General features: G+C 36.1%; 1 protein-coding gene across 4 annotated transcripts in view; it reads left to right on the top strand.

Annotated features, from left to right (window-relative positions):
- Positions 1-16,381, top strand: part of SSH2 (slingshot protein phosphatase 2) — a 255,428-nt gene that overhangs the window by 54,579 nt on the left and 184,468 nt on the right. Inside the window, exon 2 of one of the 4 annotated variants that reach the window (XM_081272257.1) lies at positions 15,529-15,609. The exons of the other annotated variants lie outside the window; for them this stretch is intronic. Within the exon in view, the coding sequence (XP_081128383.1) occupies positions 15,529-15,609 (81 nt within the window). The remainder of the gene's footprint in view (positions 1-15,528; positions 15,610-16,381) is intronic. 4 annotated transcript variants of the gene reach the window in all.

Genomic DNA, 16,381 nt, shown 5'->3' on the forward strand with positions numbered 1-16,381 from the left:
GAACATGAGGTAATAACATTGATCTGAGGTCTTAGTAGAATATATGATCCCTTCAACATAGTCCTTGAAACCCTAGCCAGAGCAATTGGGTAAAAGAAAGAAATTAAAGAGATATGAATAGGAAAAGAAGAGCTCTAACCATCCATATTTGCTGACAACATGATTCTATATTTGGGAGCCCCCCCCCAAAAAAAAAAAACTCCTCCAGAAAACTTATAGAATTCATGAACAAATTCAGAAAATCGCAGGATATAAAATTAACATCCATAAATTCAATTGTATTCCTATATAATAAATATTTGAATCAGCTGAAAGAAATTAGGAAAACTATCCCATTCACAATAGCCTCAAAAAACAAACAAACAAACAAAAACAAAACTTGGGAATTAATCATACAAAAGAGGTGAAATACCTCTACAATGAAAACCACAGAACACTAAAGAAAGAAATTGAAGAAGACCTTAGAAAATGAAAAGATCTTCCATGTTCTTGGATAGGCAGAATTAATATTGTCGAAATGGCCATGTTACTAAAAGTACTACATAGATTTAATGCAATTCCTATTAAATTGCAATGATATTCTTCATAGAAATAGGAAAAGCAATCATATAAAATTCATTTGGAAAAACAAGAGTCCCAGAATAGCCAAAGCATTCCTTATTGAGAAAAGTAATGCCGGAGGCATCACAATACCAGACCTTAAATTACACTACAGAGCCAAAATAACAAAAATCGCATGACACAAAAAAAAAAAAAAGGTTTATGGTGCAAAAACAGGCAAGAAACAGGCAAGAAGACCAATGGAACAGAATGGAAGACCCAGAGACAAACCCACATAAATACAATTATCTCATTCTAGACGAAGGCACCATAAACCTACATTAGAGAAACAATAGCCTCTTCAACAAATCGTGCTGAGAAACCTGGAAATCCATATGTAATAGAATGAAATTTAACCCCTCTCTCTCACCCTGCACAAAACTCAACTCAAACTGGATCAAGGACCTAGGCATTAGACTACAGACTCTGTGCCTACTAGAAGAAAATGTAGGCCTGACTCTCCATCAAGTCAACATAGAAACTGACTTCCTCAACAAAACTTTTAAAGCATGAGAAGTAAAGCAAGAATCAATAAAAGGGCCAGGTGCAGTGGTGCATGCACGTAATCCTAGTGGCTTAGGAGGCTGAGGCAGGAGGATTGCAAGTTCAAAGTCAGCTTCGGCAAGGGCGAGGCACTAAGCAACTCAGTGAGACCCTGTGTCTAAAATACAAAATAGGGCTTGGGATGTGGCTCAGTGGTTGAGTAGTGCCCATGAATTCAGTTGCCAGTACCCACCCCCCCAAAAAAAGAACCAATAAATGAGATGGTATCAAACTAAAAAGATTCTCCACAGCAGAAGAAATAATCAAGAATGTGAAGAGAGAGCCTATAATATGGGAGAAAATCTTTGCCACCTGCACCTCAGATAGAGCATTAATCTCTAGGATATACAAAGAACTCAAAAAACTTAGCACCAAACAAACAATAACAACAAAAAACAAAATAATCCAATCAATAAATGGGCAAAGGAACTGAATAGGCTCTTTGGGAAAGAAGAAATACAACTGGTCAGCAAATATATAAAAAAATGTTCAACTTTTTAAAAAGTATTTATTTTTTTTTTAGTTGAGGTGGACATAGTATCTTTATTTCACTTTTATGTGGTGCTGAGGATTGAACTTAGTGCCTCACATGCGCTAGGTGAACACAGGTACCACAGAGCCATGACCCCAGCCCCTATTCAACTTTTTTAGTAATTAGAGAAATGCAGATTAAAACTATACTAAGTTTCCATCTCACTTCAGTCAAAATGGCAATTATCAAGATTACAAGTAACAATAAACGTTGGTGAGAATGTGGGGAAAAGATTCACTCATACATTGCTGGTAGGACTGCAAATTGGTGCAAAGCAGTATGGAGATTCCTCAGAAAACTTGGAATGAAACTACCATTTGACCTAGTTATCCCATTCCTCAGTATATATCCAAAGGACTTAAAATCAGCATATTACAGTAATGCAGCCACATCAATGTTTATAGCAGCTCAATGCACAATAGCTAAGCTATGGAACCAATATAGGTGCCCTTTAACAGATGAATGAATAAAGAAAATGTGTTATATATATATACACAGTGGAATATTACTCAGCCATAAATAAGAATGAAATTACGGGGTTTGCTGATAAATGGATAGTACTGGAGACTATCATGTGAAGTAAGCCAATCCCTAATGTTCTCTTTAATATGTGGATACTGACACAATAAATGGGGGAGAGGGAAGAATAGAAGTTCATTGGATTAGCCAGAGGGGAATGAAGGAAAGGGAGGGGAGATTGGAATAGGAAAGACAGTAGAATGAATCAGACATAACTTTCCTATGTTCATATATGAATACATGGCCAGTGAAACTCCATATCATGTACAACCACAAGAATGCATTTCTAGTTAGAATTACGTTATACTCCCTGTATGTATAATATGTCAAGATACACTCTACTGGGGCTAGGGTTGTGGCTCAGGAGTAGAGTGCTCGCCTGGAGCATTGTGCTAAGCTTTGGGGAGTTTTTCACCACAATGACTTTCATGATTATCTTCCAATTGTACTTTAGAAGATAAGACCACTTGCCATTTTTATTTTTCATCCCCCTCTGGAATTTCTGGCCCTTGAAGCAATTTCTGAATTCATCTTCAAAATACTTTTCCTAAAGCAGAAACTAAACATAAAGAAATGCCCTTTCTTTTATGGACTATTCCTCTCTCTACCCTGTTGCTTCTCTGTTCTCTAGCCCTGGGGCACTGCTATTTTATGGCTAGAATCTTTGAAGACACCTCTACTCTCATCCTTTGCTCATTTCCTGACATTGTTCCATGTGTAGTCAGCTCTGGGCTCTGTCTTCATAAAGTCCCATTTTTTCCAAGTCATTTTCTAAAATGCTGGATGAGAAGAGCTGAAAACTGCTTTCCTTCCCATTCAGAGAAGGTAGGAGGATTCCACTGACCCAAGACCACCATTTGATAGAGATTCTTCTCAGAATTCTCTGATGGGGAATGAATTTTATGTGATTATCTTATCTCCCACCTGCATGAGGACATCATAACCTTACTATGATGCCAGCCTTTGAAATGTGGGTAACTGACGAGAAAATGGCAAACTAGGGCAGAATCAGAATCTGTGCTTCTGGCACCTTAAATAGTTTTATGTACTCAAGAATCACCTGATACTTCCAGAATATAACTTTTTAGTATATGTTAAGGATTTGGATCAGGGAAGGAGAGCTTCAGAGGGGTGTTTAGGTGATTTGATGGTTGGTGTTACTATTTCTCCAAAGACTAGAGACTGAATCCTCTTGGAAAAGTATACCTGAGGTTTTTATAACTTTATACTCAGCTCCTTCTAGGCAACTTCTCTTACTGATTAATCAACTAGAACTTAAAAATGACCTTACTACAGTGTGAGGAGATCTTGTGGTCAGAAAGCTACATAGGAAATTAATTACAAAGGCAAACTAATCATTCATTTCCAGTTCTGCCTATTTCACCTTAATTTTAGGTAGATCTACCTTCCTTGCTAATCAAAATAGATTCCTCCTTTAGTATTAAAACTAAATCTTTCAGTTCTCTTATTTATTCAAAAAAGAGCAAGTTTTTTTACTTGCAGAGAAATAGGTCTAATACTAGGTCCTAAGTAAAAACTATTCTTTTCACAGTTGTCTGAAACCTGACTTGATAGTGTCTCAGGATTCTATCTCAGTAACAATGCTCTTTCTGCGCTTATCTTTCTTTCTTGGCACATAGCCCCAGACAAATGTCCAAGGGAGACTTTTCTCTGCTTTCTTACTCGGTATCTCCTTGTCTAAAAAATTCCTTTTGCTTTCTTAAGTCCCCTGGTTTCTCTAAAACGGCCTTCTCTTTGCTGTTAAACCACCATTCCCCAAAGAAATAATAGAACTTCACCTCTTTGCACACACTATAGAAGTATACAGTGATCATATTACATAGTATACACATTAACATCTCTAAAACCTGATTCACTTCCATAGCCCAGGTTCTAAGTCAAACTACACAAACATTTTTTTCAAGGCATTTATGTGGTAGGAGTTGGGGAAAGTTGATAGTTATTTTTAACCTTAGATGGTTCTCATATATTGGTCTGGAAAATAAAGAACTGGAGTTCTAAGGTTATAAAGACCATAAAGATAGTACATAGGGTGGTTTAACAAATGGAGCCAACAAGAGTTATATGCTTTTAGCACACTTGGAGTTAAGTTTGTAGTACTTCCTTTTGTTAGTCTGTTTTCATCTCATGAAGTTGACAGAACAAATTAAAAAAAAAAACTTCTACATAGAACAGGAGAAAAATAAGCAGCTAACTTGTTAATAACAGAGGTCTAATAAAAACAGAATAGAAAAGAACATTTGGTTTGCCTAAATAGAGACAAATCAGCCTCTGAGTGGATAATATTTCATTTGTGAGCCTCTTAATTAGCAACTAGAGACATAAGCCTAAAGTTTTTCTTTCATATCTTGAGATTCTATGACTAGAAGTTCTGAGATGTTGCTGCCATAGTTTTCTCTTTGTGGACTTTCAGTAAGGATTAAACACCTACCACTGGCTTATTTGCTTTTCCCTGTCTTTACAAATACATTATTTTGCTTTTGTGGATGATTATTCTTCACAATTTGCCATAATACTTAGTGTGAGTCACACTGTAGAGGTGTTCATAAAATGTAGGCAGTGCTCTCCTACGTAAATTAAATAACCTGTATACATGAATGGCTGCTTTTGTATCTCACTGGAGACATACACTTTCCTTTTGGTGGTTTTGCTATGAATTGCATATTTAGAAATCTAAGTGTAATTTAGGAATGTTTCTGTGAGAATGCACATAAATTTCTGAATAATTTTGTATAAATTGGAAACTGCTTGTTTCTATTTTTCTGTACTGGTCTCAACATTTTTCAGCAGTTTCCTTTACTCCCTTATTTTATTTTATTATTATTTTTTTTAGAGAGAGAATTTTTTTAATATTTATTTTTTAGTTTTCGGCGAACACATCTTTATTTGTATGTGGTGCTGAGGATCGAACCCAGCGCCGCGCGCATGCCAGACGAGCACGCTACCGCTTGAGCCACATCCCCAGCCCAGCTCCCTTATTTTTGATCATTGTAAATTTGTTGTCCTTTATTCTTTGTTATTCTTATGAGAGTACTAATTTTTAATTAATCACAAATAGACTTTGTTCCAGACCTCTTTACTGTTTTTTCTCCATGTTCAACTGTTTCTGTTTACCCTAAGTTAAAAAATATATATTGAATTTAGTGAAATATCTAGTAGAATTAAGGCCCACAAAGTCCTATTCCTCTTCCAAGAATAATTTTTTAGAGTTATCCTTATTTCTACTTGGTATCTATGGTTCTTCCTTACTTAAATTTGAGGAAAAAGTATAAAAACCAAAACAACCTCAACAAGATAACAAGGTTTGGTGGGATTTTAAAAAAAAATGTTCAGATCTTTGTATGAGAGTATGAATTTGCTACTGAAAGTATTATGGCATTTGTTGGAATCCTTACTTAGATGTCTGACAAATGATGCTGTGTATTTTAATTTTGATAATAAGTTATCCACAGGGAGAGTTTGAATCTCAAGTGTTCCCTATCCCTGATCTTTCATTGCTTTATAGATTAAATTGAAATTGGAGTGTAAAGCTTTCCAACTGGGGCTCCCTAATTTTCCAGGTTAAGTTTAAAGAGTGTTTCTTTTTCTTCCCTCTAAGCTTGGATGTTAAAATAATAAATATGGTTATCTCTCAGGACAGCAGCAGTGATCTTTGTGGTGCTATATCAATCTTTAGTTGCAGGAATTACTTCACACTTTTTAAATTATAGACTTACGGTTTTAGAATTTTAAGTCTGTTTCTGTATCTGAGTGAAGTATATACCATAGAGAAGACATTTATCTCTTACTTCAAATTTGGTTGTAGAAAAACTATTTCTTCTGTGCCTGGAGAAATCACTAGAATTGAGAGTCCTACTGCTTAATTGTTTTCATAGGAATGATGTGATTGTATCGGTCTGGTTTTAATGCAGTGATTAAAATGTTACCTGCAGACATACTTTATGCCAGTGGTTCTGAAACTTTAATGCACATCTCAATCACATAGAAGTCTTGTTAAAAACACATTTCTGGGCCCTACCTCCAGTTTTTTTTTTTTTATTTTATAGTATTGGGGGCAAGATTTTGCATTTCTAATGAATTCTCAGATGCTGCTGGTGGTAGTCTGGGAATCACACTTTAAGAAAAACTGCTTAGAAGACTTTAATTTTGGGCAGAGAGTAAAAGTAGAAAAAGTTGAGGGAAAAAGTATAAAAACCAAAACAACCTCAACAAGATAACAAGGTTTGGTGGGATTTAAAAAAAAAAGTTCAGATCTTTGTATGAGGGTATGAATTTGCTACTGAAAGTATTATGGCATTTGTTGGGATCTGAGCTACTATCATATATGAACGTTCAAAAAATAAGAAGTAAAATGTTTTATTACCACTGTTAATTGCATGCAGTAAGACTTAGAAGTGGAAGGGAAGGATAGTGGAAGAGTATGAATGTTTTACATAAGATAAAAAAATCTTTGCCTCTTAGGTTTAATGATGGTTTGGAGTGTATAAGCTCACTGGATTGTTTTAGGATTAAAGGAGATAATAAGTGGACTGCTTGTGGTAGTTATCCAACAAAATTATTTTCAGAGAAATTGGCCTCCAATTGCTTTTGTATACTTGGGAATCTTTTCAAACTCTATGGGTAATAAGTTTTTCAAAGTCATTACTCAAAAAATGATTGGATTCCAGCAGGCACAGCAGTGTATAAGCTACAGAAATCAGGCAGAGAATATGCGGTGCCCTATTCTCCAAGTGTACAAGATCTGCTTACGGAGTTAGGATTCTTTCTGTTGAAAGATTTAGAATACCCTATTTAATTTAATTTAATTTAATTCAAAAAGTGGGGTAAACTGACATTTTTAACATCAGAAGCCTGGAGGCAAAGTAGCTTCTGAGTTGATGCAGTGGTTCATGCTGTTTTCAGGGTTCTAGGTTCTTTCCATGTTTTCTACTGTGCCATCTTTTGCATTTTGCCTTTTGTCCTTGGGCCTCTCCTTTTGAGGTCACAAAATGGTTACCATAGCTCTAGACATTATTATCTGTGCACAGCTACTTCCAAAGGCATGGAAACATCAGTTTCTTCCCTCAGGTCTCCTTAATCAATGTGGAAAGCCTTTCCCACAAGCCCATGATAAACTCTCAAGTTTTATGTCCTGAATTAGGATATATGACTAGGCATTGGGTTCTATGGAGGCTGAAAAGGCAGGTATCTGGCATTGTCTGTCAGAGTAGTGGAACTGGTAGGTGAGAAAAGTAAGAGATGTTGTTATGGTTTGGATGTGAGGTGTCCCCCAAAAGTTCATGTGCGAGACAATGCAAGAAGGTTCAGAGGAGAAGTTATTGGATTGTGAGTTTCTTAACCCAATCAGTGAATTGATCACTGATGGGATCAACTGAGTGGAAATTAAAGGCAGGTGAGGTGTGGCTGGAGGAAGTGGTTAATTGGGGGTGTGGCTGTGGGGTATATTTTGTATCTGAGCTGGAGTCTCTCTGCTTCTTGATGACTATGATGTGAGCTGCTTCCTTCTGCCACACACTCCACCATGATGTTCTTCCCCACCTCAAGCCCCAGGAATGGAGCTGGCCTTCTCTGGACTAAGATCTCTGACACCTCCCTTACAGTTGTGCTGGTCAGGTCCTTTAGTCACAGCAGTGAAAAAGCTGACTAAAACAGATGACTACTTGGTAAACAACAAAGAGGATCTGCCACAGGGAAACAAGTTCATGCATAGATTACAGAACAGTTCTAGGCAATTTATCATTAGGCTAAATTATGTGCTACAAGCCAGAGTCAACAAACTTTTTCTGTTAAAAGCCAGATGGTGCATATTTTAGGCTTTGTGACCACATACAGTCTCTGTTGAATGTTCATTCTTCTTTGCCCTTTTTAAAAAATATTTATTTTTTAGCTTTTTTTTTTAAGTGGACACAATATCTTTATTTTATTTTATTTTTTATGTGGTGCTGAGGATCGAACCCAGTGCCTCACACATGCCAGGTGAACGCACTACCACTTGAGCCACATCCTAAGCCCCCTTCTTTGCCCTTTTTAAAAAATAATAGTCCTTTATAAATTTGAAAACCATTTTTAGCTTGCTGGCTATATTAAAAACACCCTAAAGATAATTGCTAGATGATTTTGGCCTATAGGTTATAGTTTGCTAGCCTCTTCCTTGCAGTCAAGGCTCAGAGGGAAGCTCCCACTTCAGTCAGGCTAAAATCATCATTTTGAAGCTTCATGAAATTCTGGGATTTGAGAGATGGTTTGAAGAATGGATAAGATTCTAATTGAAAGATGTGTTCCTTCTGAAGGGAACAACAAGTGCAGTTACCATGATACAGCTCTGTTACATGTAAAGCGGTAGACAGCATTACCTTTGCAAATGAAATGGACATACTGCAGGCGAAAGACAGAGAGTACTCTGGCATGGGTACCCTGACTGCCTCAACCACTGACAGTCCAACCTGCTAAGTAGCTCTGAGAAATGAAGATGATCTTTTGGCTTAACGCCTCCATGTTGATTTGGAGTCCAAGGAAGGCAGTGTTTCATGTAACAAACTGGCTTTTCTAGTAGGAGCAGTTGCTACTATAACTAATAAAAAGACAAAAATCATGTGTTTAGGAGAATGAGGAATGTTAGTCTTTTTTTTTTTTTGGCATAGAGATTTGAACCCAGGACTTCATGCATGTCAGGCAAGTACTTTACTGCTGAGCCACATCCCCAGCCCAGATTGTTAGTCTCTTAATCATACCTATATACAAAAATTATAACTCATCTTCAATTAATGTTATTGGCAACAAGAAAGAATTGCAATGACTAACACTAAGTCACTTATTGATTGAACATCTGTGGAATGCCTACTATGTGCCAGGCCCTAGAGATATAGCAACTAGGGCTGGGGCTGTAGCTCAGTGGTAGAGCACTCGCCTCACATGTGGAAGGCAGGCACTGGGTTCGATCCTCAGCACCACATAAAAATTAAATAAAGGTATTGTGTCCATCTATACCTAAGAGAGAGAGAGAGAGAGAGAGAGAGAGAGAGAGAGAGAGAGAGATTGATTCAACTTTGGGTATCTAGAAGAGGTACCACCCAGTTTTTTCCTGGTTTAAATTTTTGAATTGATTCAGCCTAATTATTTCTGTTCTTCAGTAAACACATTTTATTTTTCATACTAGACAATTATCTGGTAGGTCTGTACCATTAATCATAAAGAGGCCTATGTAAATATACTATAATTGGTTCAAATCCAAATCACCATCACTCTTCACAAACAGCAATTTCAAACATGCTGCTGCTCCTTCTAAAATTTTAGCCTTCTCTTCATATATAAAATACATAGCTATAATGTTTCCCATTACATTGCACTTAATTAATTTGTGCTTCCCAATGTAATGGTATGAAAATTGGTTCTAAAAAACAATTGTTTAAAAAAAATTGTTTTTCTCAGAAAAACCTTCAGAGAAGATTACCCTAGTAGGCGGAATGCCCCCCCCCAAAAAGAGAGTCTCATCCTAATTCTCTGTGAACCTGTGAATGTTTTACATTACATGATATAGGAGAAATTAAAGCTGCAGATGGAATTAAGGTTGTTAATCATATAGCTTTAAAAATAGGGAGATGATCCTCCTGGATTATAAGGGTAGGAAGCAATATAATCTATCACAAGGGTTGTTAGAAGTAGAGGAGGATACAGAAGAGGAGGTTAGATTGATGTAATATTAGAAGTTACTCTGCCTTTGCTGAGTATGAAGATGGGGCAAAGGAGCCACAAGTCAAGGAATGTGGACAGCCTCTAGTTGCTGGAAAAGGCAAGAAAATAGATTCTCCCTGTATTAATTGTTAGGACTGCCATAACAAGTTACATAGACTGGTATCTTAAACAGCAGAAATTTATTTCCTTGTGGTTTTGGAGGCTAAAGAATGCCATCAAGGTGGTGGTAGGGTTGATTTTCCCCAACCCCCAGGCCACTCTTCTTGGCTTATAGATGGCTGTTTTCTCCCTATCTTCTTCCTATCCAGTGCTTTCCTATATGTTTGTCTTAATCTCTTCACATTTTTTTTTTTTTGGTTGGGGATACTGGGATAGAACCCATAGGTAGGTGCTTTACCACTGAGCTGAATCCCTAACCCTTTTTGAGATAGGGTCTTGGTAAATTGCTGAGGCTGTCCTCAAATTTGTAATCCTTCTGCCTCAGCCTCCTGAGTCACTGGGATTACAGGTGTGCATTACTGCACCCTATAGTTCTAATCTCTTTTAAGAACCCAGTCATACTGGATTAGGCCTACCCATTAGGTTATTAAACTTCATTTTAATTTAAGTGTCCCTTTAAAGACCTTGGTTCCAAATACAGACATTCTGAGATGTAGGGAATTGGGACTTCAACATAAGAATTTTGGGATACATAGTTTAGCTCATAACTTTTTCCTAGATCCTTCAGAAGGAACACAGGTCTTCCAACACTGATTTGAGAACTCCTGATCCCTAGATTACAAAATAATAAATTAATGTTAGGCCACCAAATTTATAGTAATTTGTTTCAGCAAACTAGAAAACAATATAATTACAAATAACCTGAATATATTAATAGAAGACGAGACCAATTAATTGAAGAGTGGAATATCTATATAATGGAATATTATGTGGCAATAAAAACAGTGAAACACATGTCCATATGGATGAATGGATAAATAAAATATAGCATATCAATACCATGGAATATAATTCTGCCTTTAAAAATAAGGGAATTCGGGCAGGGGTTGTGGCACAATGGTAGAGCGCTTGCCTAGTATGTGTGAGGCACTGGGTTTGATCTTCAACACCATGTAAAAATAAATAAAGGTCCATCAAAATTTATGAATAAATAAATAAATAAATAAGAGAATTCTGCTAGGCAGTGTTGCATGCCTGTAATCCTGGTGATTTGGGTAGCTGAGGCAGAAGGATCCCAAGTTTGAGGCCAGCCTGCCCAACTTAGTGAGACTCAGCAACTTATGAGACCCTGTATCAAAATTTTAAAAAGGTTTGGGAATGTAGCTCAGTGGCAAAGTCCCCCTGGGTGATCAATTCCAGTGAATGAATAATAAATAAATAAATGGAATTCTGACATGTACTACATCATGGATGAACCTTGAAGACATTATAGTAAGTGAAATAAGCCAGTTTCAAGAAGACAAATACTGTATAATCATTTATATGAGTTATCTTGAGTAGACTAATCTATGAAAACAAAAGTGAATGGTTATTGCCAGGTTTAAGAGAAGGGGATAGAATTTCAGTTTTATGAGATGAAAAAGTTATAGAGATTGGCTCTAATAATGTGAGTATGCTTAACCTACTATATACTTAAAATGGTTAAGATTGTACATTTTCTGATATTTTTCTACAATTAAAAATTTTTTTTTAATAATAAAATGATGCCAGAAGTAGTAACACATACCTGTAATCTCAGTGACCTGGATGAGGCAGAAGAATCACAAGTTCAAAGCCAGTCTTGACAACTTAATCCACACACACACACACACAAAAAGTAAATAAAATATAGTCAAATGAAGATAAATTAAGGCAAGGACAGAAAAACAGACACACTTCTTTCCATTTGTATATTTTATAGAAAGGACATATAGACATGTAATGCTTGTATATACATAGATTATTTCTGGATAGTACTTAAGAAACTGACAAAGTAATTATTTCTGGTAATAGGGTTATGGAGAACTAGGAGGTGGAAAGACAGGGGTGGGAGGAAGACTTAAATACTCTTAACACCTTCTGAATTTTGTATAAAAACAAAAGGAGGAAAGGGAAAGATTAATGGAAAAGAGAAAAGAAATAGTCAATAAATTTTCTGTTTCTTAAAATCATATAATTTGTGACAGGAATACAATGAAAGAAACTTAACAGTAGTAACAGGTTTTGAGTCTTGTGGGATCGTTTCTAAAGATTTCTGCTTGCAAATTGTTAGGTAACCACAAAGTTAAATTTTCAAAACACCCTTCTTAGTACATAAGTTCTTGCACCATACATTCTATATAAAGATTGCAACATTTTTATGATAATTATTATTTAGGAGCTGTTCTGGATTGAAACTTCTTACTATGCTTGGATGTTTTTCTTCCTAGCAATTCCTTTAATATTTATTTTTTAGTTATAGGTGATCACAATATTTTTTTTCGTGTGGTGCTGAGGATCAAACCCAGTGCCTCACGCAGGCTAAGCCAGCACTCTACTTCTGAGCCCCAGCCCCAGCCCTCAAGAGCACATACATAGTAAGTAGCAGAGCCAGGATATAAACTCAGTTTACTTTAGGATTTAGGCTTGGTGCTTCCCAAGCAACAATATGAGCCTGATTTGGTCCTTTACAAAGTTAAATGGAATTTGAGAAGTGGCCAAGGGGGCATTTTTTAAAAAAAGAAGGAAAGAAAGAAAAGAGAATCGATAGCTACAATGTAAACCAGGGAATATTACCATCCTCATGCTAGAAAAAATATTAGGGGAATTTCCTACAATATAAATTTAAGGCAAGACCAGGTTGAGGTTAAGGCCCTACCAACCTGAGAGGTACTATATCTGAAAGTCTACAAGGAAGAGAATTAAGGAAGTATCTTTTATTCCTGGCTTACTAAAATTTTTTTAAATCAGAATTAGCTATTTTTAATTTTTTAAAAATATTTACTTTTTAGTTATAGGTAGACACAATATCTTTGTTTTATTTTTATGTGGTGCTAAGGATCGAACCCAGTGCCTCACATATGGTAGGCAAGCACTCTACCTCTGAGACATAATCCCAGCCCCCAGAAATAACTATTAACTGTTAAATAGATTCCTTTTAGCACCTATTTAATCCTATGTTTTTTCTTATTTGACTTAATAACATGCTAAATTTTAGTAATTGAGTTCTTAAATATTCATTTACCCCTGTATTCTTGCAAATAAGTCTTATACAGTCATGACCAAGACAGTTCACTCAGGAAAAACTTAGAAATTGGAATTATGAGGTAGTTCAGAAAGCAAGGAAAAGACCTTGAAATGTCCTTTGCTTTCTTTTAGGATCCTTATAATTCACTTTAGCAATAAATATGTTGGTTGCAGGTAAATTCTTTTTCCATGAACCAGTTATATTGTAATTCTATCAGTATCCTTAAATGTATCTTTTTATATATTTTTTTATTTTTATTTTTTAGGTGTAGTTGGACACAATGCCTTTATTCTTTATTTTATTTACTTATTTTTATGTGGTGCTGAGGATCGAACCCAGGGCCTTGCATGTGCTAGGGGAGCGCTCTACCACTGAGCCCCAGCCCCAGCCCCTTAAATGTATCTTAATGAATTGTTTTAATAAGTATATGGTAAAGTCTTAAAATAACTTTAGAAATGCAGGCATGGTTACAGGACTTTTTCCTTGAAGGTCATTTTGAAAGAGCATAAATATGCAGAAATATTTGCATGAATGAAAACTGTAAGATCTTGACAAAGGTAATCTGGATTAATTAATTTATAAGTTTCTCTTTTCAGTTTGTATGTACTGTGATCACTTTTGATATGCTTAATATCTATATTATCATGGTATGAGAGTTTGGGAGAATTGAAAACAACTCTAATGTCTACCTTATTTTTATTATTTAAAAAAATTTTGTAAAAAAAATTTGTGGTGCTGGGGATCAAATCCAGAGATTTCAACCTTATTGATTCCATCAAATATTTTATTAACCTTAGTTCACTTCCTTTCTTTTTTTACTTACTTTTTTAAAAATTAAAATTAATTGTTTTTTGGCACGTGAATTTAACCCAGGAGTGCTTTACCACTGAGCTACATCGCCATCCCTTTTTTAATTTTCAATTTTGAGACAGGACCTTGCTAAATTGCTTAGGGCTCACTAAGTTGCTAAGGCTGGCTTTGAACTTGCAATCCTCCTGCCTTAGCCTCCTGTGTCCCTGGGGTTACAAGTGTATGCCACCACACCTACAAATCCTTGGCTTTTCTTAATGTGACTTCTAGAAGTCTTTGTGTATTTTATAGACTGATTTATTTTTTTAAAAAAAGCCAGGGGGATTATTTTCTAAAAGATGAAGAGAAAGGTATAATGGCCAGTAAGACTTGTCTGTGAGGAGGAAAATCAAAAATAGGCAAAGGATTGGAGTACAGAAAAAAGTAAGAAGGTGGGCTGGGGATGTGGCTCAAGCGGTAGCGCGCTCGCCTGGCATGCGTGCTGCCCGGGTTCAATCCTCAGCACCACATACCAACAAAGATGTTGTGTCCGCCGAGAACTAAAAAATAAATATTAAAAATTCTCTCTCTCTCTCTCTCTCTCTCTCCTTTCTTACTCTCTCTTTAAAAAAAAAAAATAAATAAATAAATAAATAAATAAATAAAAAAAAGTAAGAAGGAATTAAACCAGGAACAAGGCAGTTAATGAAATAGTAACTTTCTTTCACTCAAGTTCATTTGCACTCTCAATCTTCTCAGGTATTCTGCAGGTTAAAACACAGCCTTGTTTCGAAAAATCAAAAGTAGGTGTCAAGTAGGCTAGCCATCAGGTAATTACATATGACTAAGTTTTAGCCAACAGTAGTGAGATGTTTTGGTGACATAAGCATATGTATCAATGCTTTATCTAAGGATAATTCCGTTTCCAGCAGCTGTTGCCCAGACAGCAAACATTTGAATGAAATCTAATGTTCAGGGTTGGAGCTTTTTTTGTTTTGTGTTATTAGTCACAGGGAAAATACTCTTATGTTACACCAGCTAATTGTTTCACTCCCTTGTCTCATTGTTCTTATCTATCTCCTAGACAGATTTTGAAAAAGAGATTGGAGAATGGAAGAAAAGGTTTTAAGTTGTTTTCTGGCATCTGGCAGGAGACTTGAGTAGGGTACATCTTTTGGCTCTTCTTATAAAGAGGCAAGTAAGTAGAGGTCTAAAGAGGCAAGACTAGTGGTCCAATCCCCTAATCAGGCCTTATGTTATATTAAAGATAACTGGATACAAATCTATCCCTAGTCTGGGAAGAATTTAGAATGTGAAGGGTTAGTAGCACCATGTTTACAGGAGTGTGTGTAAACATGTTTACAGGAGTGTGTTGGGGGGGGGGGGCATTGCCCAAATTGGGAAACCACAGAAAATGCTTCAGCTAATCAAACGTTCCTTAATCAATTTTCCAACCACCTAATTAGTCACCTTGATGGCTGTATTCTCTCTAAAATAGCCATCTCTAATCGGAGTTGCAGCTTTTCACCTTTGAGCTAACACTCACGAAGTGATTTCAACTTGCTTTTCCCCTCATGCTATGAGCCCATTCATCTGGATCTCTCAAATGATCTTGTTTGCATTACAGAACTCTCATTTGGAAGATACTGAATCAGCAGCATTACTTTGCTGTGAATGTGAAGAATCAGAAATTTTTAGTGGTTCCAATGTACGTAGGTATATGTTTTTATACAGCCTTTGGTTATTCAAGTTAAAACATTTCTGGGTAAATGTGTTCTTAAATAATTTAACTGATGTAGTTTCTGTTATTTCACCTATTTAACATATCCAGCCAAATAGTCTTGGAGGGAAATATGACTGGGAATGAGTTTATATATAAATAATATAGTATATTTATATGCATAGTAATCTCCACTTAAAGCATATCTAAGAAAGTAGGAAAAAATATTGCATCCTGGAACCTTGATGAGACTCTTTTATTAAGGAATATGATTATCTTTGTGGTTTTTCCCCCTTATGCATACATTTAAAAAAAATTCAGTAGTGTCCCTGTGGCAACTGCTTGGTATTGGTGCTGCCAGTGGGCATTTATTCCCCATGACAGAGGCCAAACATGTCCTGATTGTTGATAATGTAAAGCCAAATAGGATTGTCTCAAAAGTAGAACATTAAACTACCTAATCATATTTCATTGGATGTTATACATTTTATTTATCCTATCCAGCCCTCAGCATAATTACCCAAGGAGTCAGGCTGATATTAGAGAATGACTTTAAGTGGCTTTTTTTGTGTGTGTATTGCCATGGGCGGTGAGATTAATCTGGAGATTTTCAGTATATCCTGAGATATGAGTAAATTTCCCATGTATCAAATGGCCCGGTCGTTATACACATTGTTCTCCTTAAAGGGATGCTAGAAATACCCTGGAGAAAGGGAAAGGAAAAGCAATGGGTAGGGAAAATGAATAAGCTGTATAATTG

This window comes from Spermophilus citellus (genome assembly GCF_964194105.1).
Source record: "Spermophilus citellus genome assembly, chromosome: 17".
In the NCBI taxonomy this organism is placed as follows: domain Eukaryota; kingdom Metazoa; phylum Chordata; class Mammalia; order Rodentia; family Sciuridae; genus Spermophilus; species Spermophilus citellus.